Source organism: Nesoenas mayeri, assembly GCF_963082525.1.
Source record: "Nesoenas mayeri genome assembly, chromosome: 4".
NCBI classification, from domain to species: Eukaryota; Metazoa; Chordata; class Aves; order Columbiformes; family Columbidae; genus Nesoenas; species Nesoenas mayeri.
This window is the reverse complement of record NC_137540.1, coordinates 21796059-21823353: the sequence shown is the minus strand read 5'-3', so window position 1 is coordinate 21823353 and position 27295 is coordinate 21796059. Positions and strand designations below refer to the sequence as shown.

At 37.1% G+C, this 27295-nt stretch overlaps 1 protein-coding gene across 1 annotated transcript in view; it reads right to left on the bottom strand.

Moving 5' to 3' along the window:
* ARHGAP10 (Rho GTPase activating protein 10) overlaps window positions 1–27295 on the bottom strand; it is a 146558-nt gene that overhangs the window by 55470 nt on the left and 63793 nt on the right. Inside the window, exons 8-16 of the mRNA XM_080343894.1 lie at window positions 24024–24153; window positions 22262–22368; window positions 20494–20588; window positions 16474–16555; window positions 15336–15378; window positions 14025–14090; window positions 7533–7607; window positions 3050–3137; window positions 1629–1687 (exon numbers count right to left, since the gene is read on the bottom strand). Of these exons, the coding sequence (XP_080200020.1) occupies window positions 1629–1687; window positions 3050–3137; window positions 7533–7607; window positions 14025–14090; window positions 15336–15378; window positions 16474–16555; window positions 20494–20588; window positions 22262–22368; window positions 24024–24153 (745 nt within the window). The remainder of the gene's footprint in view (window positions 1–1628; window positions 1688–3049; window positions 3138–7532; window positions 7608–14024; window positions 14091–15335; window positions 15379–16473; window positions 16556–20493; window positions 20589–22261; window positions 22369–24023; window positions 24154–27295) is intronic.

Sequence of the window (27295 nt, the reverse complement as noted above, 5' to 3'; positions counted from 1 at the left end):
GTGTATTTCATATCAAATACCACCATATTTCTTCAGTGCATATGGCTACAGATTTTTTTTTTTTTCCTTTGCATATTGGTGCAGATTTTAGGGGGTTTTTTTATTATTTTGCAGTGAACACCCCTGGACAGATCGCAAGAAAAAAGGCTAGCAAAATGCAAAATCTTTAGCTTCTAGTTAGCTGATCACAATTCAGAGAGCCGGAAAATCCTAAGCCTTTTTTAAAGCAAGACTATTTTACATATACATTAAACACTAACCCTAATTAAAGAATGGCTAAGCACCTTAGTCACAAGATACAGTCAAGGTTTATATAGTTTCAATCTACACTGATGTGTATAAAAAAAAAAAAAAAACAACAACAAAACTGAAAGGAGAACCTTTCCATTTTGGCTTCCCCCCCAGTAGTTTCAGAGAAAAGGATATTCCCTGCTATTCCGGGTATTGCTGTTTGTTTATAGCCAACATAGGAAACAACACTGACTGCCTATTTTTAAGTATACCGTAACTTAGATCTGCAATATTAATTAAATTTCCCTCCCCACTACACAGAATCAGCCCCTCTACAAAATTGTTTATTACATATGAACACTGTACTATTTAAAGCATGTAAATTCAACTGAATTCTTTATTGAAGGAGACTACAAAATAAAGAAAGGAAAATGAAGTCAGAAACTGCTGGCAAAACTTCACAGATCAAGAAATTATTTTAACACTTTCCAATACAAACAGGCAGACTCATCATCTAGGTAAGCATCTGGAATTTTGTTTAAGCACTTGGCCTTTAAGATGTGTTTTGGCAATTAATTTCATGGACTAATTCTCATTTTGAATTAAGGACCACAAGTGAACACATTCTGCAGTCCTGGAAAGTTATTACAGCAATCTGAAGAAGATAAAGCAATTGTCTCTAAAGTTTACTTTAATTTTGCTTTCCACAGTTTGGCAGAAGTGCTACAGGCTGGAAAGAAAATCAGCTAAATATCTATTTGATACTTTGCCAAAAATTTTCTTACACAGTTTCCCTCCATCCTCTTCCAAAAAATTCCATGTACATTAGATACCATACAGCTGAACTACAAATGCTGTTCTGTCTTCTCCAAGTCTGTATTTGAAGTGCCACAGTGTAATCTGACCTGCTCTTTCCTTTCTTCTACTAATATCTGAGGAACATTCAAGCCAGACTGGAAACAGAGCTAACGGGGCACTGAAAACAAGGGTCAGGCAGCTGAGCTTTAAGGATGAACCCGAATTAGTGTATTTTCTGTGCCTAAGCTTCAAACTCTTTATAAATAGAAGAAAAAAAAAAATCACAGTCTAAGTAGATGTTTAAGATTATATAATGATAAGAATGAATGTTTATGATGTTTATCCAAATGTTTTTCCATAAAAATTTCAGTATACTAAATCTGTCACAAGCTCGTCTGTCAATAGATACATCATATGTGACACATCCGAGAGCTGAACACTGGTTAAAACTTAAGTATTTTTAAAACTTTTATTATTTCTTATTCCTATATTTTTACTGAGTTGAAGAATTTTTCTGGACTTGCTTTTGCAGCATGCTCCTAAAGCCAGAACAGTACTGTAAGAATAGTTTGCTATTTGAACTATAGTCATATATTTACTGGCAGGAATGATGAATTCTCCATGCAACTCGTATGTCATCAGTGGCTCTGGAAGGCTTCTGTAAAACAAGGATGATATGATAAATTTATCTATATTCTTTTCTATCTGTATTTACTCTAAGCAGGAAACCTTTTTGACATTCAGTAGTATAATCGCCGTGCTGGAGGGAGCCATTGTTACAGTGGCCCTCCAACTCAGTGATTTCCAGTGCGAATGGAAAATTTGGTGTCATCAGGAAAATAAGACTAAATACACCTAGTCACCTTCTATGAACTGAAGTGATGACTCCAATCTGTCATAAGGCAACTTTCCAAATTACAGCACCAAGACTGCTTCTCAGATGAAGATGTACACATATACCACATAATTCACTCTTCATTAGGGTTTTTAAAGTATGAAGAAACACAACTCAGTGCCTTACTGGAAAGGAATAAGGGTCCCAAACCAGTTAAGTTTGCTGGACAGCAGCCATGCACAAATCAATCTAAAACATTCCAAATGGGAAAATGGAAATTGAAAACCTTAGTCACCAATGAAAAATATACTGAATAATGGAAATCAGAGTTAAAACCTTCATTTATTAAGTTGATTTTACTGATGCTTATGAAATATTGGAGTAAACACTAGGGAAATACTGTAAGTGGGAAGTACTTCATCATGTGCAGGGTTTTTTTCTTTACTATTTTTTTATTCTTTCCAACACTCCTTAAAAGTGACTTTTATCTCGATAATTGTTCTACAGCATTCTTTGATAGTGGTTTCAGTAATACTTTATTCAATAAAAACAGCAGCCTAAAAATACTGTATTTGTGCTACACTATGAGAGATGCATAAAAGTTCCATGTTCTTAGACAATTTAGTACAATACCTTGATTTGAAATCTACCAAGTGATTTGAACAGAGAATCCATTAAAAATTCTTACTTTTAACACTCAAAATATTACTAGTACACTCAGAATACCAGAGAAGGGCCAGCAAGAAAAGAGGAAAATATTTAAAAATTCATAACCTTTTCCCTTTTCATTCTACCACATTAGAGCACCAAAAGGCAAAAAACTCTTAAGAATCCTAGCTGACTTTCAGTAACAAGTCTTAGCAAGTTCACTAACAGTTCAGGTTTCTGAACCATCAGCGAAATGCTTGAAATGCAGTGAAACACAAAAATGTTTTGGGGCTTGTCTCATATGAACGTTAGTATTAGTGATGCTAAATTATTTTCCTTCCCCAAAGACAAATAACAAACACAGTATTTTCACAGACTGCAACTCTATTCCAAAACATATGAAAAGCAAGTAATGTAGCTTAACACACTGCACAGAATTAGAATACAGACTTCATAGTAAAAAAAAAAAAAACAAAAACAAATAAACAAAACACCAACCACACAACCAAAACTAAAAAGAGCCAGAGACAGGCTTACCGCAGATATTGCTTCATAGCACTAGTAATTGTCTTCACTTCCCAATCTGCAGAGTTTTCCAGGTCAACCTCATTGCATGTTTTTGCATCTAGCAAATAATCAGAAAGAGAAGAGGGATGTGAAAAAAGGGAATTCTAAATCAGTATGCCCTATATGAACAGCAACACAATGAATTTGACCATTATGTATTTGCTCACATGAATGTAGAGTAATATGAGCTTCTCCATATTAGTAGATACTACCAGGACTTATTATCCAAACCACTTATTAAATTCCATTTCCGTATTTTGTTTTTAAAAATATTTACTGCTGATTTTTTTCTTTAATCAATATTTTCACACTTAATTGATTAATTGAGGTTCTCAGGGACACGGGGTAGGGCCAGAGTTGGGTTAATGATTGGACTCGATGATCTTGAGGGTCTCTTCCAACCAAAATGGTTCTGTGATTCTGTGATATTTTTAACTAAAAAGAAATATGTATGCAAACACAGAAAGACATGCAAAAAAACTTTAGAAGACCACTAAACATATCTTTTCCTCATTTCTTTCATTACTTAAAATGTAAGTACACTGAGAAATCTTTTCAAGTCCTTTCCATAGTTTTCCTTGAAAATTGCTATTTTTTACTGTTGATGAAAATAACCAAAGTGTAGCATGACCCTCGTTACTGCGTGAAAATTTCTAAGAGGTGCATCAAAAGTAGAAAAAGGACTCTAGCAGTAAGTCTCCCTTACAAGATGGCTCAAATATTTCCCTTACTTTATCAGTTTTAGCCAAAGAGAAAAAAATTCTTGCTTGCTTGACCATTTGTCAGTAGAGTCTTCTAAGAAGACACCTCAAATCGAGCAGCTGTATGTCTGAATGACCCATCAGGTGAAAGTGGTTTTTTTGGTTTTGTTTGTTTGTTTGTTTGGTTTTTTTGTTCTCAAAATGAGAAGCAAGAACTATTTGACACAAGATCACATGAATGCGCCCAACCTAGCACAATGTATTTGGTAACTTAAGTGCTTGAGCCTGTTTAATACTACATGTTTCCATCAGTCACTACAGTAAACTACGGCAGTAGCTCACACAGATTACGTGTTGACCCGTTCATACAATTCAGAATTCATTTGTTACTTTGCTTGTCAGACAAACGACAGACACATTTAAAAAATCAAATTAGGAACTCTGATTAAAGGTGCAGTCCTTTTAGTGAGACTAAATAATTCTGTTCTAAAGGCTATGCCAAGCAATTATTTCTGTAACTGAATATTCTCCCTCATTAAATCAATTATTTAAATCTCATTTTAAAATACAAGTCAGATAACATTTTCTGCAAAATTGTTACTAGCCAACCACCAGCCAAACTTTTGGTTTGACAGCTGCCCTACAGAGGTCTGTGCCCCCCCACCCTATACATATATATATGTGCATGTTGTGTGTGCATATATGTATATACACACACAACAACAATATCTATTTTGACTGGTTCTGCTCCATTTTTCTCCCTACATGAAACATCCCAGGCCATTACATGAACCAACACTTCAAGTGGGACTTCAAAAATGACTCTACTAGTTTTCATGCTATTTGTTCACATAGCAGCCACTGTGCACTAAATGGCAACTTTACACATATAAAAATAACCGTGCACATTTATGGAACAGCTTTTGACAGATCCGCTCCAAATTTTATGCAAATCTTTCTGACAATAAGGGAGCTAGATTTTATAGAAACGGTCCAGTTCACTAAACTAGGTTAGGAAGAGACTCTTTGCTTTCATATGCAATATGCCCACTGTAGAAGTGTATGCATACTGTCATTTACTGTATATAAAATACTAAGGAATTCAGTGTAATTGTTTTGAAAGCTGCTGGTTCTGAAAAGGCAGAGGTATCTGAAAGTTTTCTTCTACAACATGTAATGTCTGGCTTCTTTCACACCACGCAGTATCAGAAATCAAAACTGAACTCATCAGCCCTTCGCAGTCACTTCATGACAAGCAAGGGTCTGTATGGAAGCTGACCTGTGTAGGAGTTTGTATGAAATACTTGTAGGCAGTTTGTATGAAATGAGCCATGTATTATGGAGATCATAAAGGACAAGAATTAAGCCTCCTGACAGCTGACACTCGTTTTACAGAAGACTTAGTTTCACTAGAATTTGACATTAAAGATAAAAATCTGTGGATTCATAGTACTAGAAAAGCATATATTGGGCTTCTCATACTCTCTTCACTCTCAATGTACTTTCCCAAATTTTATAGAAAATAATCTGAAAAAGAGACAAAGCTACGTGTCTCTGGTTACCGTTTGGAAGACTTTTTTTGCACTTTGGGCCTTTCAGACTCTGAACTTCATGGTCATTGACAGGTAGCTTAAAATGTTTTGAAATCTTATCAAACATTTTAAAATACAGAAAGTTAATATGAGGTTTTTATGAATCTGAAAAGATTTTTGATATAAAAGGGTATCTAAGAGTACACCCAGATACAAAGGATTAAAGATTAAACAGTCATTTTAAATTCTCTGTACCACTGCATATCAAAACGAAACCCTCTTTATTCTTCTCTGAGGACAGACAGATGAAGAACACAGATAGGATTCGCTTTCAACAAATTATCAGAAAAAGAGCACCTGCTTGCATCCTAACTTTTTTCTGTTCACGATTTTGCCTTGTCTTGATACCACTGTATTCTACCTACTTCAAATACATATATGAAACTTGGGAATGACAAAAAATGTTTCCAATTTTAAAAAATAACTAAAAGCAGATGCTGGAATCCCCAATAAACTCTTCCAGCTGCTACTGAACCACTGGCAACCTGAGTCTATTTAATTTGGATACCACTAATGGCAGAGGCAAAAATCTGCCTGCCAGACCTGCACGCCCAAGCTAAGCCAGTAAACACAAAACTGAAAAAACATTTTAGGATATCAAATACATTTAATGGAGATTCTCTGAGTGATAACATGTCATTCTTCCTATGGTCAATGGCTAAAAATTGCTATTTTTAAATTGAGGCTAATTCCAACACAGATAAACAACCATAAGAATCTGTTATACATCAGTCATTTTTATTAATCCCAGTTTGTATTTCCAAAAAGTCTCTTTTACTGCAATACTTTCAAGACACAGTCAGGTTTCTATGCACTAATGGAGAAATTCAGGGTGCTGTTAATATTGATTAAAGTAAAATATCATCAATTAATATTTAGCAAGGTCATTATGACAGATTAATATGACATGCAGGTCCTCAAGCCTGATGTCTTATCATTTCTGAAGAGACAGCCTGTTTGAAAAAATAAAAGAAGGAAAAGAAAAAGTCTTACAGGTTGCACAGAACTGACAGCAGCATATAATATAAAAGCGCTTTGTCATTCACATAATGTCTGGGGTAATGAAATGAATTCACTTTCTTGCTTCCTCCAGTTTGCAGTGCCAAAGAACACTGTGTTATCAGCACAGATGGAGCATGCATGGTTCTGGAGAAGAGCCTGGTGCAAACTGCAAACAAGCTTCTTAGCATACCAATGAATCCCTGAGAATCAGACCTTTGCTGTCAAGTGACAGGTTTGGAAGCTCTATAAAAATGAACTAATCCCAGAGGTCTTGTCTGACTTCATGTACTGTCAATGCTCAGGACAAGAAATTGGGAAACACAGCACATCTTGCAGTCATGGCTACTACTTTGGTGAGAGATATCAGGCAGACAAGGGATTTCATCCAGGTGCCAGTACTTCTCTCTCTTTTTTTTTGTTTTAAGCCCCATAGGGACAGCAGAGTGGCAAGAGAACTACAGTCACTGTGATTAAAGATGTATCAACATTTCCAGACAGAAAAGGGGAAAAAAAAAAGTTTCTGAGACTAATTTTATGAATAAAAAAAATGTTAAATGCTTCACATAGCTAACTAGGTATAAGAGAAGTTACTCACAAATAAGAGCTGTACTACTAACCTTATAGAAACAAATCCTTTCTCCATGTCTCTCCCACCTTGGCACATAGTAATTATTAATACATATATCAGATTCCCCCTCTTAAACCAAAGAGCTCTTTGCCAATGGGCTTAAACTAAATGTCTTATTTTGCAGTGATCAACTAAATACAAGGATGAGTGTGTACACCTAGACATCTTAGACAAGGCAGGAGAAAGGTGAAACTTCAAATGACGAAGCAATAAGCTTCAAACTGTCTTGAATTTGGTATTCAAATTTTCTGTTCAGACTTTGGCTGCTTTAATCCTACCAGCCTTGCACAAATCCCATTATTTGCTCCTACACATCCCATGGTAGTTCTCTTAGTTTATTCCTACAAACAAGTCTTGGTCTTGCTAAACCATGAGAACCTACTGTGTAACGAGTATTATTTGCATGGGCTAAAGTATACTAGATTTGGACCATATAAAGAACAATTACAGACAGGTGCTTTCAAGACCTAAATATTGACAGTAAAACAATAGGAAATAAAATATTGAAAAATTGTAAAATAGAGGCATACCCATCAACAAACTCAGAAGTCTCTGGACCTTTGAACTCACCCCCACAACTCTGTACAATCCTTGGTCATTTATACCTGTTACGCAAAAGGAGAGGGGGAAAAAAAAAAAAATCAATCACAGTCAAATTTAGCATTAAAACTTTTCCCCAGGCAACAAATTCTCCTCAAAGACAGGCTACACATTATTAACACAGCTGTGAGAACGACATTATAAATAAAATATTGTAAGAATCCTTTTGTCCATCTGTGGTTTTATGATAAGTTCATGTCATGTTTTGATAAAGCTTTCATGTACTTTAATTCCACTTCAGAAACTGGGAGTAGAAGCAAACAGGGACAAACCTTTGCTTGAAATGAAAAAAAGAATCACTGTCTTCAGATTTTTTAAATGACATTTTGGATACCTCAGCATCCACATTCTAATAATGCAAGAACTGAACCAAGAAATGCTACATTCAGATTTCTTTAATAAATTTTGCTTTTCCCCCAAATATGTGGCTGGCAAAACAAGTTTAGATAAAATAAAGAAAAACTTGATCCTATTCCCAGTCCTCCAAACCAATGCTTTTTCAAGTTTCTAAACGCTTTTCATTTACCATACAATGCCTCGGTTCCAACCCACTGTGGTCCACATAATAGTTGTGTCCGGAGGCATCGCCACAGGTTACTGAGATTGGTCCTTCTGGGATGAACAGAGCAGCCATAACCAGCATCATATTTTCAATCCCCTACTTTCATTCGACATGGACACTGGACCACTTTCCTGCCATTCCTCCATGCCCTTCTGTTCTCTCACACACATTCACTGCTCTACCCCTTTTCTTCCCCTGCTCTTGCCTTCGTTCCCCATACCCAGGGAAGATAAACTATGAATATAAATTGAAGGAAAATGGGAGGGAGAGAAGGGGCAGAGAAAGAAAATGGCAAAATAAAGTATGTCTTTGTTTTTCATAGAATCAGAGAATCGTTTAGGTTGGAAAATACCTTTAAGATCATGGAGTCCAACCATTAACCTAGAACTGCCAAGTCCACTGCTAAACCATGTCCCTAAGCACCACATTTACATGCCTTTTAAACACCTCCAGGAATGGTGATTCAACCACTTCCCTGGGCAGCCTGTTCCAATGCAGCCTTTGCTGCATCGTTTCAGAACCCATATGGTGGGAGGAAAAATATTACAGTCATGAAGCTGACACAGATGTTTGAGAGGCCACATAATAAGCAGCCCTCTACAAAAACCACCATATTCTACCTCTATATTCACATTGGCCTGGAAGAGTAGAAAGGCCACAAAATACCTGTGTTTCTACTCCAAGGAAATCTTTTCAAATAACAGATTATGTGGTATTCTTATTCAAAATATCCTTCAACAAAGGAAGACTTGTGGAGAATTCCCAGTTTCAATACCTAACTGTTCCAACTCCAAGAAGGAAAATTAAAACCAGTCATATGAGAAAAAGTTTCTTCCCGAATAAATATTAAATGAAGTATGTAAAAATCATTAGCCTTTTAATGAATTACTGTCAGAAGCAGCCATAATACACAGCAATAATTCTCAATATGGTGGAGAGAACTTAACATTTTCTACCTCCTCCTCCTGCTTAGTTTTGCTACATCTTTCCCTTCTTCTCATCACCTCCTCTCCTTCACACAGTCTGCAGCTTCCTCAGCCACGCCAGATCTTTGAGAGTCCACTGACCTCCACTGTGTTTGCACTGCTCCATCCTCTGTCCCAGTGAGGACCTGTCCAGCTCTGGCAGCAGCCACTACTTCTCCCAGTTGCTCTACTGAGGCAAAATGGGCCCTTTTCCTTCTCTAGGATGCAGGCACCACTGTAATGATGCTGAGTCTTAAGCTAGATGTCATGTTCAGAGCTGGCCCAAATTAACACAATAAGCCAGATCTCCAGTATTTCATCTGTCATCAAAAACCACAACTCTAGATTACGCTCACAGTTTAGCTGCACGCAAAAGAAAGAACCACAAAAAACAGCTATGTGGCCACAATAATGTTCTTCTCAAAATATGAAGCTATCAACCCAACCACCTAAGTTTTCCAATGATCCCCAGAACAGGGTGACAGTATGCTACACACCATTTACAGACTGCCAGCACAAAAAAAAACAACCAAGCATAGGCCTAGATTCACTTCAAACAAGGACGCACTAGGAATCTGTCTTGAGAGCAGCAATTATTTTTTACTTGAAATTTCTCAGATGTGTCCAGGAAAATTCTGGTGAAAAAGTAACACCAAGCTTTTTAATGTTCTGCCAAAATGCATCACACTTTTTTTTACACAATGCCCACCACTACTTCTAGGACCACAGAACAAGTCTTCTGCATTCTATACAAGAAGCTAAAAAGCTGAAGAAATACTGTCACAGTCAAATACAGCTCAGCTTTTGCTTATCTCAGAAGTTGTTTCGTGACTTCCCGTGCTTCTAACATTAAAACCAGGGGGAACCAAACGTTTCTGACCTCAAGCATACATTTACAGGCTCAAAAATATTTAAGGTTAAACCACAGAAACTACCACTCAATATTAAACCAGACGTGATATGCAGAAGTCTCTGAAATTATGGCACTATTGAAACTAAGACAATCTTCCAGCAACAATCATGAGTCTGTGATAGTAATTATCAGATAATTGATCGGTTTCAAATTCATCAACGTGAAAAAAGCACAGCTAATTGCAAGCAGACATCAAGAAGTGCAAAGAAGAATTAGTATTTCAACATCATTTAAAATGATCCCTTTAAATATGCCTTTAAATGATGTTTTATTTAAAATATACAAACCTAGTTTGAAACAGTACTATTTCTGATTTAATCTGCACATTTCAGACCTTCAGCACATCCAAGACTGATAATGCTTGGCATTTACAGAACACAATTGACAGGATGACTCATTGCAAGGAATAGCTTACCACGGACTAAAATGTTGCAGGGTTCAGACGCTGTGCCTGCTGCCTCAACCAGTCACTATTGGCAACTTTGAGCGGTAAAGCCCTGCAGCATAATTTTCTTCATATTTACATTATCTCAAGATGTTTGGCTGTCTGATATTGGAATTTGGCTCAGGTACACAATTTGGGAAACATGCTTAGAAAAATAAGGTATTGTTAGTAAAATAGTAAGTTACACTATTGTAAGCACGGTATGTAGATAAGTTTACTGTGTGACTGCCACTGTACTTGTGCTGACACAGGCTAGTAATATAGCGTCAAATACAACCTTTTATATCGAACTCCATAGTCCAGACACAGCCATATAAGTGACACTCTAAATTCAAGGTAATGCCAGATTTTTTTTTTTTTTTGGTTAGGTGAAAAGATTTTCTACTCCCAGACTGGACAGACAGCTCAATGCTGCCATCTCTCTCTGCAGCTCAGATTAGCAGCTCCAGTAGTTCTAAAATCAAGACAGATGCTGCCCTGGCAAATACCTACCACATCCTCACAGAAGGTACAACCAACTACTTGTACACAAATACTCACACAGTCCTTACTACCGAAGCAAACAGCTCTTTGATGTTTCCATAAACTTTTACCCCATTGTATTATTCTCAGTACAGAATCATAAATACAATTAAATACTCCAAACGGAATCTCAAAATGTTCTCTCAGAGACGAACCAGCATCGTGCTTAGTATGTGAGAGACAGGCTGCGTATCTCGACGCCTCAGCATCTCCTGCCAGGTAAAGCACAGCCAATGTCTCACAAGGCAATGCAACAGTGCACTGAATCAGAAGCTTACATGCATTTTAAGCAAGACACTGCCTTTGATTTTTCTGCTCATTCAGAGAAAATAATTTCCTTCCTGGCTTTATAAAATGTAACTGAGAAAAAATTATCCAGCCATTGACAAGTTTATGTTCAGTATCTCTGTTATGCTCTTCTCTCTCTGAATACCAGACTTCTTCTGCTATGACATGACAAGACTATTCTCAGTTTCCACCCACACTAGACTGTCCTCTCTTTCCACCCACGTCAACCTCACACCCATTATGATTAAAAGAGATAAAAACATGGCACACAAGCACAGTCTCTGAAGAGGCATCTGTCCTGTTTTCTTCTGCCGAACATAACTTGCTTTTAATGTGTTATCATTAAAGTGAAATAATCAAGTAAAAATTTATTTAAGAAAAAGTATAGGTATAAAATCTGCAGCCTGAGAGATGGATTTTGTTCACTGTAAAACTGTTTAGCCAAACCCTTCTGAGGCAAACAACTGAACGTTCTCCTGGCCCTACGTTTGTATAGCTCAGCAGACGTCAGCAGAAGGTCCTGCAGGTTTTGAGGAGAACAGAAACTGATCCTTTAGGAATGCTTTAGTTAGTCTCATGCATAAAGTCAGGATTTTGTTTGTTAGGGTTTTTTGGGTTTTTTTAAATGCAGTTGATGTTAAGTTTAGAATTGGTAAACAGAAAATCATCAACAACTGCTTGAAATGCAATGGATGAATCAAGTTGATTGAAACAGAGCCAGGTGGATAGCTGAATTCCTGGAAGGTAGTATCTCACCTAAACCCATTCTTGGAACCCTAGGTAAAGAAATATTTATTGAATGCTGTTGTTTTTTCTTTTTCTGAAGTACTTGCCAAAACAAATTAAAGGATAAAAGTCACTTCCATTGCTAGTAATTACCACAAAGCACTCTATTGACTGCAGTCTTACAGCAGATAGTGAGGCTGCAAGGTCTCCAAAGACAAGACAGTGCAGCTAACCTTGGTAACTTTAATTCTCGTCCAAGTACATTTCAGGACAGATCCCCTTATGGAACAATCCCCCTGCATGCAATCCATGCAAGCTTATAATCTGCCTTGGACAACAATATTTTGTGGGGTTTCATATACTTTTGGACCTCATTCCATGCCCCTAAGGCATAAATGGCAAATCAAATAACAAACCAAAATACAGCATACTCCGCACTGCTTACAGTAAGCATGATTCGTAAGGTATTGTAAGACAACCAGTCACTGTGCACTAGACCAAAATCAGCCTTCCATTACATGATCACACACACTACCCTTTTCATAAAACCTGCCTCATTTAGTGCAAAGAGAAGATCCATTCTACACTGAAGTAGGGTTTTGTAGTGAAGGTAACTTATCTGTAGGATGCCAGCTTTACCTGCAGTGTTTCCCAGCTGAAATATTCAGATTGTAAATGCCAGTAACTGAAATTTTAGAACTGATGAGCCAGGGAAACCTCATTTGAAAAAATATTCAAAAGGACAGAATGAAAATAAAGAACACCAGATAGAATATGATCTAAGCTGGAATAACATCTTTAATGCATCAGACAAGACTGATACAGAAAAGTCTGAGAGAAAAAGTATTTCAGATATTTCTTGCTGTTTAAATGCTAAATTCTCAACACCACAAAGGCTCTTTGGTCTTATTAATAATATTGTGTAGTAAGTGCACACATGGAAGACACTGCTGTTAAATAAGACTCTGCACTGACAGGAAGTGTGACCAACCCATTCTTCTGTTCAGCTTGACTGTGACACAAAGAAAGATAGAAATATTCTTCCTGGTGCAATGCTAAATCTCTAGGAAAAAAAAGAGAGAATTCCTGAAAAATCATAAATCTATGCTTTGGGAGGTGAACAATTTAGGAGAAAAAAAATATTCACAGATAAATTTCAACATATTTTTAAATAAACTAAGAAATACACCATAACCAATTACCTATTTTCATCTCTTTAAAAAACAAAACAAAAAAACCCACAAAGAAGTAGTTTCTCCATACAATATCGTACACAACACAGAGAGCCTCAGAGTGGCTGGTCACCTCACATTTCAGCAGGTTCATACAAGGATTGCTGTCTCCTCATATAGCAGCTATTTGAAAAGCTTCGTCTATCCAGTGCCCAAGTTACACAGGGTCTGTGACACAGAGCCTCTCCACAACCATAATCCCAACTACCTCTTAAATACTGTCTGCATACTGACCTTTCTCTTCCATCTCCAGTTTTGGAGCACACACAATAAATAGTAAGCCTGACAGCGTCCTTCCCTCTGGTGTAAGATTAACTCCACCAAAAGTACCTCAATACTTCGTGTGATTCACCTGCCTGGTCAATTCCTGTTCTTCTGTCTCTTGTGACTAAATAGAAAACCTCCATTCAAAGTCTACAAATAGAATACTCAAATACTGTTCCAACAGCAAAGCAAAGGTTCAGGCATAGCCTACAAGACACAGATTTTTTTTTTCAGTTGTTTTGCACAAACATTGGCTTCCTTTGTCGAGAGAAATGCTATTCCCTGCTTCTGAGCACTTCTTGAAGACATACTTCTTGAGGGAAAGCCATACATAAATGGCTGGGACTAGACAGACAAAGCTATTACCCTGGCCAGGTAATCAGTGCAACATCCACCACGTTTAGTCTTTCCCAGAGATCTACAGGAGACTAGATCACAGAGGCCCCCTTCTAAGAGCAGATCAGCTGTGCCACTCCCTCTGCAAATGGGCTGGTTGGATCATTACCTCGTGTTTCAACAGCACTGATGCACTTTTTGATGACAGTGAACCCTATCTTATCCAATTGTGCACCTACAAGGGGAAAAAAAATCGTAAGGTTTTAAAACATCATTACAATTACATCTTTCACTGAAAAATAAAGCTGGACTTAACCACATAGCTAGTACTTCCCAGGCAAAACCAAAAATATTCTTGAATGGGAATACTTAAACACTTTTCTCTAGAAAAGTTCCCCCTTTCTCCTTGACAACCATGCCTAGCCCAAGTAAAGGCTCATTCCAGTGGTATTGGCTTCGCTAAATCTGTTCACAGCAGCAGCCTTTGAAGAATGGGATCTCCAATTAGGTACATATGTTGGCAGATGCAAAATGGAGTTTAACAACGTTTACTGCAACATTGACAACATCTGAGAGAGTTATCCAAATGGGACAAGGAAGCACTTAGGATAAAAAACCTTAACCATCAACAGCAGGGCTTTTACTGAGTCCTACCCTAAGCCAAAGAAATTCCCACAGTAAAGATACAGAACACATCTATATCATTTCACAGCAGTTAATGATCTGACTGCATAAAAGCAGATGCATTAACAGGACAACAGCTGAGATCCAGCATTCCTTTGTTGTTCTTTTACTTCACATCAGAACTTCATTTAAAAGCTTATACTGCAAAACTGCCCTTCCCCCAAATACCTGGCCTTCTTGCTCCTGGGGACCTGGTCTTACACCATGAAAACAAAAATCTGTGACAAAACTAATATTAATAACAGCAGGATCCAGCTTCACTCAACAACTAAATTGCCTGATAATGCAAGAAGGATGTTTTTCACTCACACACTTTAGTAACAGAAGAAAGTTAATGTCATTTAAAGAAAACCATCTCTTCTGCTTCCATATTATGGTTTACATTTTAAATATATGCATTCAGGTTTTTTGCTGACCTTTCTGTCCAGCTGTGATTGCTTTTAAAAACAGACATACATTCTAACAGATGTGTACACACAATGCGGATTAAAAAATTATGCTGCATTTACATACAAATTAAACCTTTTATGAGTCAATTTCAAGCATGAAATAAACTGGCAAAAACAATCAGACTGTTTCTCTAGCTTACATCCAGACCTATAACTCTTATGTACATACTAAAACTGTGTTACTGTGAAAAGTCATTAATTACAAAATCCACAAAAGTATATCCAGAACTGGAGATTTAAAATGAAATATTTAATTACATTGAATCCACAGGAAAAAAAATACCTTTGCCTTTCTCAATTGTAAAATGTTAATAAAAGTCAGTTATAATAGTAACTCAAATACTTACTTCCCTCTCGTTTTGCAGTCGCTCTATTTGAACTGATGAACAGCTAATACCAAAAGAGTAAAAAGACATGATTTTAAAGAATTTTATGAAACCAGAAACAAGACACGCCCAGTCTTAGTGTCCAGTAAGCACAAATACAGCTGTTCACAGCCAGAACATATCATTTCTAACTACAGCAGCTCTAACAGTACAACCAAAGCTCCATGTCCCCTTAGATTGTAGATAATTGCACTTTTTAAGGCATTATTTTTTTAAAAAATTCTCAACAAATACAGTTCCTTGGGGAGCGGAACGATGTTAGCTACAGTCACTAAAATTAACTGTGATTTAAGTGCTCCACGTTCCTGCGTTTTCCAGCAGGTTAATCTCCCACAGTTCAAGTTCACTCAGATCATTGTGAACTGCTTTGATGAATGCTGGGATTTATGTCCCAGCTCAGCATTCCCAGAAGTTGGGAGCTTACTGGGGAGTCCAGCTCAGACACATGACAGTAATAAACACCTCTGCAGATCAAACAAGATTTTTTTATGACAATGATGTCAATAAAACCAACTGCTAAAATTCCCAGTAGTCAGCTACTGGGGACAAACACGTGATTGTGTCATTGACCAGAAAACTCCGTTATTTTTTGGACACAAGACCAATATATGACTGGAAGAATAATCTGAAGTGTGTTTCAGTTCTGCAGTTCAGACCCATTTCCTGATGAGAACCGGAAATTAAGCAAACTCAAGCACAACCTCATTCCCACCAAGATGGATTTTTTAATCTAGTTAAAAAAAATAATACCACCACCATGTAACCAACTCATGCCATTCTTGCCAATGGAATGCATAAGGCTAAGTGTACATGCTTATACCAAATATTTTCTAGAATACCAATATCATCATTGTGATGGGAAATAATTTATAAAAATTGATGCTGTCATTACACTGAAAAATACCTCCCATCAACATACACTGAGCTTTACCCAGTTACTCATCTCTCAAGTTTTATTTCAATTTTATTCTTTCTTCACTAAATCTATCATTTTGCAAACTAGATAGTCCTAGTTTAAAGTATAAATGAGATCAAGAAGCAAGGGGTAGGAGAATTTCTCCACTAGGCTATAAATTAACATTAAAAAAATATCGCTTACGGCTTCTTTTCCATCCAAGGCTTCCATCCACAGCTTCCTGTCCTCCTCAGAGAACGCCTGCATGGTAACAGGAACCCCAGGCCTGCAAAATTATCAACAACACAGATTTACTGCAGTCACCAGCAACTAAAGCACTGTTTGTTGAATTCTACTTCCATCTATGGGCAAAAGCCCATTGTTCTAAAGTCAAGGTTGTTTTTTTTCTCTTAATTACTGAATACTGCTCATCTTTAAAATAAAAAGTATAGAACTGGTATACACAGTAGGAAATAGGGAGGAAAAAGGAAAGTGTATGAAATTTGCAAACTATTTATTTGAAGTAGTTCACTGTTGTTAGCTTGTTGATTCTAACACTTGCTGGGAGTTACTGAGTTTTGTGAATTCTAAATAAACTTGCTTTTGCATTGCTGTGCTATTAGACAAAAATAGCTTTTGTCAACTAACTCAATGTGTAGGCTCCAGCTTTAGAGACAATAATTATAGTTTTCCAGTTAATATCTGATAAAAAATAATCAAGTCTTAATGCAGTATCTCATTACAAAGCTCCACTATTATAACTTCCCTAAAAAGCAAGGATGGAAAACTGCGGGACACAGGGATTAGTGAACAGAGATTAACATAAATCTACTTTAGCGTTTATATAACAGGAAACTGAAAAGAGTAATTGTATGGTTCAGCATAGCATACAAAGCAAGGAGAGTTAAAAGCAGAACAGGTTACATGGGTAATTATTTTTCTGCCAATTAAAAAAATAATTATCTTCAGCCTGCTCATACTTTTAAAAAATTGGTAAATCTCATTATATAGAGATGGTCAGAAATAAAGAATTAATTCATAACATTCTCTCAGTTTCTTTCTCTTATGTATTAAGTCTATCTTCAAGTAGCAAAATAGCTACAGGGGAAAATGCTATCTAAAAACAACAGCAGAGCGAAAACTAGCACAAATCCCACTTAAAACTGTAACAGTCTACACACCATGTTCATATTTTTACAACCAGAGACATTTCTAGTTCATTTTCACCTTGTCATAAATTTTATCAAACCACACAATTTAATTGAAGCGTAAGACTCTATAGGTACTAATCCCTCCTGCTCAAAATCTCTTTTCAGACAGCCTGTGAGGACAAGGTACGCACATAACCTCTGGCAATCTGAACTAAATTCGGGAGACCCTACCCTAACTTTGGAAAGTAGCAATTGAGCAAGTCATTCTCTCTTGCTTAGTTAAAGCAAGGAGACTATTTCAGCCATAAAAATTGAATCTATTGCTATTCTCAGTGATAGACTTTGAGCCCTTACAGTGGGGGACAGAAGCCTTGCCTTAATTTCTGTAACTAATAACCTTTATGACTAAAATCAGCTAATACTGGTATTATTAATAACAGCAAGCAAAGCAGCTTCTCAAGCCATACTAGATTTTTTTTCAATGCAAACTGGTCTGCTAATAGCACAGAGCTGCAAACATCATAAACATGCAAACTTCATTACTCAGTAGAAAAATACACCTTCAGTAATTAGCTAAATTAACAAAAAAAATCCACATGCTGATTTGTGTTTTTCTTGTCTACTTTCTTTTACTAGTCGAAACTAAACCCAAACTAGTTACTTTTATGCAGGGCAAACTGTCATAGGTGTCAAAAAGTATCACCTAGAGGCAATAAGTCAATCTTGAAATGCGCTCCATGAAACGCTACTTATTTGTCATCAAATTAAAGTCAAAAGAGACAAAGCTTTCCCTCCTCCTTGTCCTGTATTGCTAAAATTAAAATTTAAGGAGTATAGCAGAAAGATAATGTTCTTTATCAACAGAAAGTCTTTTTTCCAACCCCAAAAAACCTCTGTAGTCTCTAAGGTTTAAATTTCTCTACATTTACTACTAGTCACCTCCAACTAAACATGACGGAGTACTAGAAACAGAAAAAAGCACCACTTTCCAGAAATTTAACCAGGGTCCTAATATCTCCAGAGCTTATAGTTAGAAGCACCAGAATTTAAAGAATAAAGAATCATCTCAGCTTTCTTTAAAAAAAAAAATCCATAAATATTCAGCTAGCAGATCTGAACTATGCTCAAGTCATGCACAAGGCTGAATATTTGCTACTGAAAAGTCCTTCCTAAAATTTTACAGTCTTAGCTCCTTCTGTAGCACAGGAACAAAGAAAACCCCATAGACAGCCGTCAATCTGTATGTTATTTTTTAACTCAGACAAGCTGAGGGATAAGTGTGCCCTGAACTGATACCAAGGAAACAAGCTAATGGCCTGCAGAACAGAACTAATCTCCATGGGAACATCTCAGTACTACACACATATATTATTAAAAGAAAAATGTCTGATATCAAGGTCACAGTGGACCAGTTGTGTCTATTATATGCGGACAGAAAGATGGATTAGATCTTTCCCTCTTTTACCAGGGAAGAGAATGAAAAATTGTTTTGTGGGATCAAGGAAACACTGCTCTCCATTCATCTCTGTTTAACTCCAGACGCCCTATTGAGCAGAGGTGACACACAAAGGGGGGTACACTAATATTTCTCACAGTACTTTTTTAGAAACTTTATCAGACTCTGTTTGAAACCTGTTATGCATACTGACCAAGACACTGACACAAGAGGAGCTGATGTCAAGAACTTAAATCTTTACTCCCTTTCCTACTGTTTGGACACAGCACTGGAACAGTTAAGCCCCATCTCCCTCAAATTAAAAATGCAAGTTCAAACCATGCTGTACACTTGTAACAAATGTCACCTGTGCTGTATATGGGTACCTTGTCATCTGCCATGTGAGCTGAAATTTTCATATGCAGTAAATAGTCTCACATTCTGTTACCCACTGCGTGTTACAGAAGTGAGTGTGCCTCGGGCAGGCCAGTCTGACTGACCATGCAGGCAAGGCACAGCCTCCCACCTAAGACTGTGCACATGCCTATGATCCTTATCACTGATATATTTTTCCAGCCACAGGACAGAGACGCCTGGCTGCATTGACCACACGGTATTTAAAGTGAAGGGCACTACGAATTTGATTTGGGAAAAAAACAAAACAAAACAAAACCAAACACGATAAAAAAAGACCAACTACATGATAAATTACAATGTATTTAATTGGTATAAGTAAGGAACAAATATATTGATTAAAAAGAGGTCACAAGGGGTGGATGCGGACACTCAGCAATAGTCCACCCATTTCTATCTAGCATTTAAGGCTAGATATGATCCTGTTCTGCACAGATACAATCTGCACCAAAAGAACACAGCCTTATCACAGCTGTATTTAATTGCAGTGCTCTATTAAGTTGGCTTCTCTCATCTTCATAAATGAAAGAAGACTACAATGCTGAGGGGAAGCAATATTTAAGATCCTTTTTAGTTCAATTTATATCAATTTTAAGATCCTTTTTTTGTTCAATTTAAATCAATTTTAAGATCATTTTAGCAAAATAAATAAGAAGCTCTTCTATTTTGAAATAAAACAACAAAATGGTAGTGTTTCAAAAAGGCAGCAGCAACAATTTTTTCAAGATGCCCTGGATGATTACCCCAGACACAAAAAGCCTCAAAATCCCAATGATCTTATTTTCAAATCTGAGAATCCAGCATAAACCCTCAGCAACCTGTCATTTTGGAAAGCAGGCTTGTGATACAATATGGTCACAACTGTATGAATTATTACTGTGATCATGGTCTTTCACTACAGCTATATGTACTTCAATCTAAGCCACGTTTCTTCACTACGATACCAGCAATTCATCATAATTTCTCTAACTTTTTCTATGTTTTTCATTTATGCAAGTTCAGACAACGTCTACATTTCAGTTGAGATCCTCACTGCTTCAGCAAGACACAACTGAGGCAAAACCCAGAGAGGCGTGACAGCGCTAGCGTGCTCCTCCACTGACTATTTCCCACTGGCAGTCTGAACAAGCATTGAAAAAAAATGAAGAAAATACAACAGTAATATTACAGTTACATTAATTGCTACCTAGAAAGAGTCATTTTTAGTGTGTTTCACAAACTTACCTGTCTGAAGCTTCTAAGTCAAAACAGAATCGCCTGTCTATAGTGTCTGTATTTCTTTTGGTACAATACATAAGGACAAAGAGCTCCCCATCACCCTGTGAAAAGAAAGTTTCTATATGTTCGAGCAAGTAATTGAAAGCTTCAGTAAGCCAGCTACACAAACCGAGTATGGCAAATTTACATTAAAATAATGGCAAAAGCTATACTGAAAACTGACACTTGGAAAAGAATTCACTCATGGTTGCTGTTCAGGTCTCTGCACAACAGAACATAAATTCCATGATCATTTACAGGACATAACTGAAAAAAAAATACTGAATCCATTTTAGCTGGTAATTTACAATATGACACTATCACAGAAATTTAAACTAACAGAAATACTTGCTGTAAAGATTTTGCACGTTACAATATAAGCACACAATGTAAAAGACTTGCCCCATTTTATGTCAGACATAGTGATTTCTATAGTAAAGGCTATTTATACAGTAACTAGAACAAAGTAAGCAATTTTTACTGCCTGTACTCTGTTTTACAGAACCAGTTCTTTCTTCAAGACTAGCCAACACTAGGATCATGCTTTACTCTTAGGAATTGAGAAATCAAATAAACAAACTCATCTGTGAATGCTGCATGAGTTATACCAGATATAATCAGGATTAACTGTACATTTTAATTATTTCTTGTCTTATTCAACATCTCCAGACACAGGAGGCTTTCACTGAAGTAGTAATTGCATTGTGGGTTTCAAAATGTGAGATCTTTTAATACAGCAAAAATGGCTTCATAAGTGTTTTAGAATGCCGAATGCTTACACATGTAATATTTTAACTAAAATGGCTTATTACAATTAGAGAAAATCAGGATAAAAGATTCATAGAAGTATTGAAATGATTAAGGAAGCCAAATGCTACTAATTTTCAGTGTGGCAGGTTTTCCAGAGCTTTTGAAAGATTCTCCCAAATTCAATATATTTGTAAATATATCATACATAGCCCTCAAAATTATGAAAGCCATCTTCCCTCTGCTCATACTAATGAGATATGATACCCTGATAAAATTCCAACATTGTGATTTTCTAACCAAATTTGAAGATAGGGCAAGGTGCTACATTTACAAGAACACTGATTCAAGCATTATTTTCCAGCTTCAGACATACTTTTACCTTGCAACAAAACGCATTTCATCTGTATTTATGCATGCATTTAATGTGTCATCTGTGAAGGTGCTGAGTGGCCTCAATTCCCAACTATTTCAATAGGAATTAAAGCCATTTAAGGATCAACAGAGTCTTGGGTCTTAAATATTTCAGATGCTATCAAAGATAGCTTAAATTACACTCAGTTGTCAGTACAAATTCTATTCATATGAAAAATCATCTCTTCTAGTCCTTCTTATATTACTTACATCTCGGAAAGAAAAATCTGGCTGGAGCTTGTAAGAAAGAAATTTCTAAGTCTATCATATTTTCTTTAACAAGTTCTCCTCATGGAGAAACCAGATTCTAATGGTGAAACAGTGCATGTTAACTGGACCACATTCCTTGGTCTTCTAAAAGGAAACAACTGAAAAGCTAGCAGAATTTTTATCTATTAATCCATTCATTACTTTACGTTAATGTCCTTAAATGGCAGTCTGAATTGCATGGAAGAAAGAAGAAAAAAAATGGGCAAGGAGGTAGAGATGGAACATACTTGACACATCTTATCTGACACATCCTCTGATCTTGATAGAGGGCAACCATAAGTGCAGAATATAAAAATATACTTACAACTTTCCCTCCTGATCTGTGTTCAAACGGGATCATGGTGAACTTCTTTGTCTCTTTCCTATACGTGCAATAGTGCTTCACCCAACTGGAACCAAAGGGAGCAGGCCCTATAGAAAACAGAAGCATTAAGAAGTATGTACTTTTACCAGTTTGTGTGTTTTCTTCTCCTGCTTTCCAAAATGATATTTAAGAGTCCTACTTAATTCCTATTATAATCATGCAGTATTTAAAACAAAGGCTTGAATTAAAGACATTATACAAAGTAATACAAATGTTAACCGGTGCTTACTGTTCTAAAAACTGATATATGCAGAAGCTCATACGCTTAATGACAAATGGAAAGAATTATTAATGTATCTTTGTCTCACTACTACAAATAAAATAAATTTTTCCTGTAAAATAAATAAAACTTGGAAACTTTAAGCAGAATATGGAAATCTAGTTTTATACTTGGTAACCTGAAGCTAAATAACTGCAGATTAACACATCTTTGTTGCAAGCTCTACGTTATCTGCTGTTTAGGGTCTGATCACATTTTCTGACACTAAAATTCACTCCTAACTACTCACCAGTACACACCTTACATAGAATACACTTACTTTAAAGCCCACCCTACTGCATACAATATTATTGAGATTTGCACCATAATGTTTACTGTTAAAACTTCTGACCCTCACTTATATTAATTCACTTTTTTAAAAAAAAAAAAAAAAAAAAAAAGTCTGCAAAGGAATCTTCTCTTTTGAAGGACTCTGCCTCAGAGTATCACGGAAGCCCTTCACAAGTAGCTCAAGCTGGCAGAGGGATTCACTGCTCCTAACCTAGAAGGTCTCACTGCCCCTTCCGAATCCCTTCAGCTGATTCTAAAACCCATGATGACTGAGACCAGCGAACTGATCTCACAGAAAAATGATTTTTCTTATTTTTTTACTGCTAGTTCTCTCAAAACTGATTTCTGAACTCCATAATACCAACATTTCCATAAAGAATGTTGTATAGTCTTTAATTTGCGAAGTGTTTTACAGAAGTCCTTGCCTAAACAATAATCAATTAAACATCATAAAAGTAAAATACCTCATCAGAATAAGCAAAATAATCTTTCTGTGACAGCACACAACTAAAAAATATGATTTATGCAAAATATTGAAAAAAAATAACTTTGTGGTCATTCCTGGAGTGGTAAGAGCTCTGTATCCTATTTGGCTTTTTTACTAGAGTGAGAAAGAATTATAAATGTTCAAAGTATTGACAGGATGTGATTTGTGTAACATGCACCTTCACAGCAAGATTTTCAACACTAGCTACCCAGCATATAGCCATAGAGCCTGCTTTATTTGAGCATATGATCGCAATAAGGTACTGAAAGCATATAACTGAACCAAGGACATGACAGTCTATTTCATCATACTAAACCAGCCCAATTTTCAGAGGCTAATTTGACAATTCATGTTGCTGTCCGACAACAAATGTTTGACAACTCTAGAGGAAGTCGTTAGTAGATGATTAAAAATAGCATCAAATACATCCTTTCATCAAATAAAACCTCCTCTGAATCCAGTCCGCCTTGCCAAGAACTATCACACTTTCAGCACTGTGATCTTCTTCTGAGCCACAGTAACATTGCCATCAGAGATTTCAAACATTTACTCATGACTCTGTTTAATAAACTGTAAATTCTCTGCATCTTTGTGTTATCTATAGAAATAAGATTTGCCTGTATGCACAATATGGGCTCTATAGGAATACAAAAAACGCATCTTACTTTTTTCCTGTACATAAAGATAGCCTTCCATCGTGAAGTGATTTGCTCTTTTGTGCTCCTGAGGATTTCTTCTGATCTTGTTCATGAGCTCCTCTACCTCTGACCTTGTTCCTTCAAACCGATTCCGTGTCTAAAACAAGAGGGCAAAAAACCATCAGTAGAGTTGGAAGACTTACTCTTCCTGGCAGGCAGGAAGCACCCAAAAAGAAAAAAAAAAAAAAAGAGAAAAAATAAAAAGTCCAGTTTATTATTATTCCTGAATGTCACCCATTTCAAAGTTTGCAAGCAGCTGCAAGAGAAATATTTATTAGAATACTAGTAAAAACAATCAGAAAGTAACCACACCATCCCTAAATTAGACAACGGGACTAGACAAAATAACAGAGCAGCTCACAATTGACACAAGAAATTCTTCAGTTTGGTCTGAAAAACACTGGTAACCAGGGAATAAGCAAATAACAAAAGTAAAATAATCATGGTAATACCTAGTTTCCTCCACATACCCCCTTGCTCAAATTGCACAAATTGAAAATATGCATTGAAAGTGTGTGAAAATTGCTGGTATTTTCCCCAGTTGTCACATGTGTTTTGAGGAAAGTACATACTTCCAGATGCATGCTTATGTGTTTTGTTGCTTTTTGAGAGCACCGTTATTTTTCTGAAAAAAAGATACAATTCCAAAGATTTTGCCTCACCTCTTCTTTTTTTTTTCCCCCCAGGACAAGCATACAGTAGCATACACTGACAAACATATCATGAATATAAGCAAGTATCTATTCTTGGGCACAGACAGTTAACAGTACGCTCCTGACTGGCCATTGGTACACGCTTGGAAGGAACTTATTCATGGGCACAAACATAGCCCATGCAAGCTGATCAGAGCAGCCACCCGTAGCAATAAGTTTCATACAGGAAAGCTGAGGATATTCCTTAGGTTATGACTAAGAACAATTGCCTTATTACCTCTAGGCAAAACAACGGCTCTGAACCCTCCCCATATCCATCATCTCAATTTCAGGTCACATCTGCTTGTAAATTTTAGAGTTAGACCTGCACATAAAGTCATTTCCAAGGCTCCAAGTAATTTTCTGAACTTCTTTTCACAATTTCCTAGAAAAACTACCTTAAAAATTATACTCCGTACTCAGGGCAAATGCAAAAAAAACTGATAGCAATGGAGAGCTCATGCCTAAACCTTCCTGTCTGAGCACTGTTCACTCCTTGGTTAAATGCTTTAAATGATCCCGCTGCCAGTATCTTAGTCTTATCTGTGCAGTGATCACAAATCTGGGTGCGGGTGCATGAAACACACCCTGGGAATAGTGGGATGGAACACCACAGGGTCCAGAGACCTCAAGAAAATTCCTGTCTCCCTTTGCGCTGTGACGAAGTTGAGCTTAACCAGGCATCAACCACAGCCACTACCCCAGCATGGCTATGCCTCCTTCTCCCAGGGAAGGCCAGGTTTGCTTGCAGGGCAGGAGAGTGTGGCTAAGGCTGCAAGGATCCTTGTGTGGGGTTGGGCACAGAATTGAGATAACAACAGACAAGTCCTGGGAGCACAAGGGAATCTAGTTGGAGATACAGGATTTTTACAAGAGAATAAGACTGTTTGTTGGAAGAATCACCTTACCAGAGCTTGGGCTACAAAGCTAGGTTGTTTTATTTTTTCTTTCTTTCATTTTTTGGGGGAAGTGAGAGGAAGGCAGGGTCTGAGGCAAGGCATGGAGAAAAAACCCACAGCATAATTCTCAAAGTAAAGACGACCTGAATGAAAAGGTGGCCAACTACTACAGCTATGCTGGCAACTCTCAAATCACTCTCCCTATCCATCTAGGCTCTCTGTACTGAATCATGTACCCTTCCATTTCTAACATGGTAATCTAGTGTTCTGCCAGCAGCTCAGTCGTACTACAGCCAAGCCCTAGTTCATTTTTGCTTTGGGATGTGTTGTTCATCTTAAACACACTGCAGAATGTCTCATGTCCTGTCATGATCTTTTCAGACGCTTCCTTCTATTCTCCTCTTAACTCAGATAGTTAAGTTTTGCCTCCTTTCTCTCTACAGTGTTCTGAAATCCAGGTTATTAATTCTATCTATTCATAAAACTTGAGCTGTAATGCTCAATCTCTTTTGCATTTCCTGGTGCAAGCTACACCACCATTCAATCAATCAAAAAGGCAGCTGTTGAGATTAGCTTGCTTTCTTATTGCTCAACAGTTCTTCAGACCACTTCACTGGCTTTTTTCCATCTATAATCTGAAATCCAGCTCTTCAAAACTGTATCATAGATTTCCCTCTCATGTTTCTCTTCTTGCTTGTCTTGCATCAGCTCCCCCCTGAGGTTCTGTGCAGCTCCTCATTCTGTTAAGCTAAGCACAGAAAAGAAGCAAGTCTGTCCTGAAACTTCTTCCAGAAGCACTAACTTCTGCCATGAAGTCTGCTTTTGAAGTTAGCACTATTCAGTTCCCCATCTCAAAATCAACAACAGCTCAAGAGGAAACTTGGTAGTTAGACATATGGGAAGAAAATTAAAGGAATGGTATCACAACACATGAATCATGTCACTGTATTACAACAACCATAATCCTCTCTTCTGCTTTCCTATTTCCCTGCTCCTACCTGCCAGTTAAGCCATTTCTAAAAACAGACTGCAGCCTCTGAGAAGTAGTTTCCGTATCTTAATTCCAGGTGCCCTTAGAGGTCAACAAAACAGATGCACAACCATGAATTGCTTGTTTGCAGTAAGGTACACAGTTTGTTCCCCACCAACAGGCCTGTGGTACATTCAGGTTCCTCTGAGGGAGTTTTATTCTTCAACAAATCTCAAAGAATCAAACAGATCATCTGCCTAGTGACTCTGTCAGTCCCAGCGCTTCAGCCTATTACCGTGCTTGCAGCTTTCCCAGTCCTGAGCAGATCACACTGGGCAATGTGTTGGGAGGGCACACTAACAGGTAGCCCATATGGGTGCTAACACCAAGTCTCCTTATACAGTTCTGTACCCCAAACCAACAGGGATGTTCTTGCCTGAAAAGGCCTCCTTTGAGACAAGCAGAAACTCCAAGTCGCACCACTGGCAGAGATGCCAAAGCCAATGCTGACAAGCTCAGCTTTTTTTCTTTTCTTTTCTTAGTTATGGATAATACATCACTACCACACAATGACCCTCAGACACAACCGTCACATACTCTATTTCAAATATACCTAAAACACTGAGAATCTCAGTATTCATCACCTGCCCTCTGAATTCTCCAGTGTTGCATGCATTT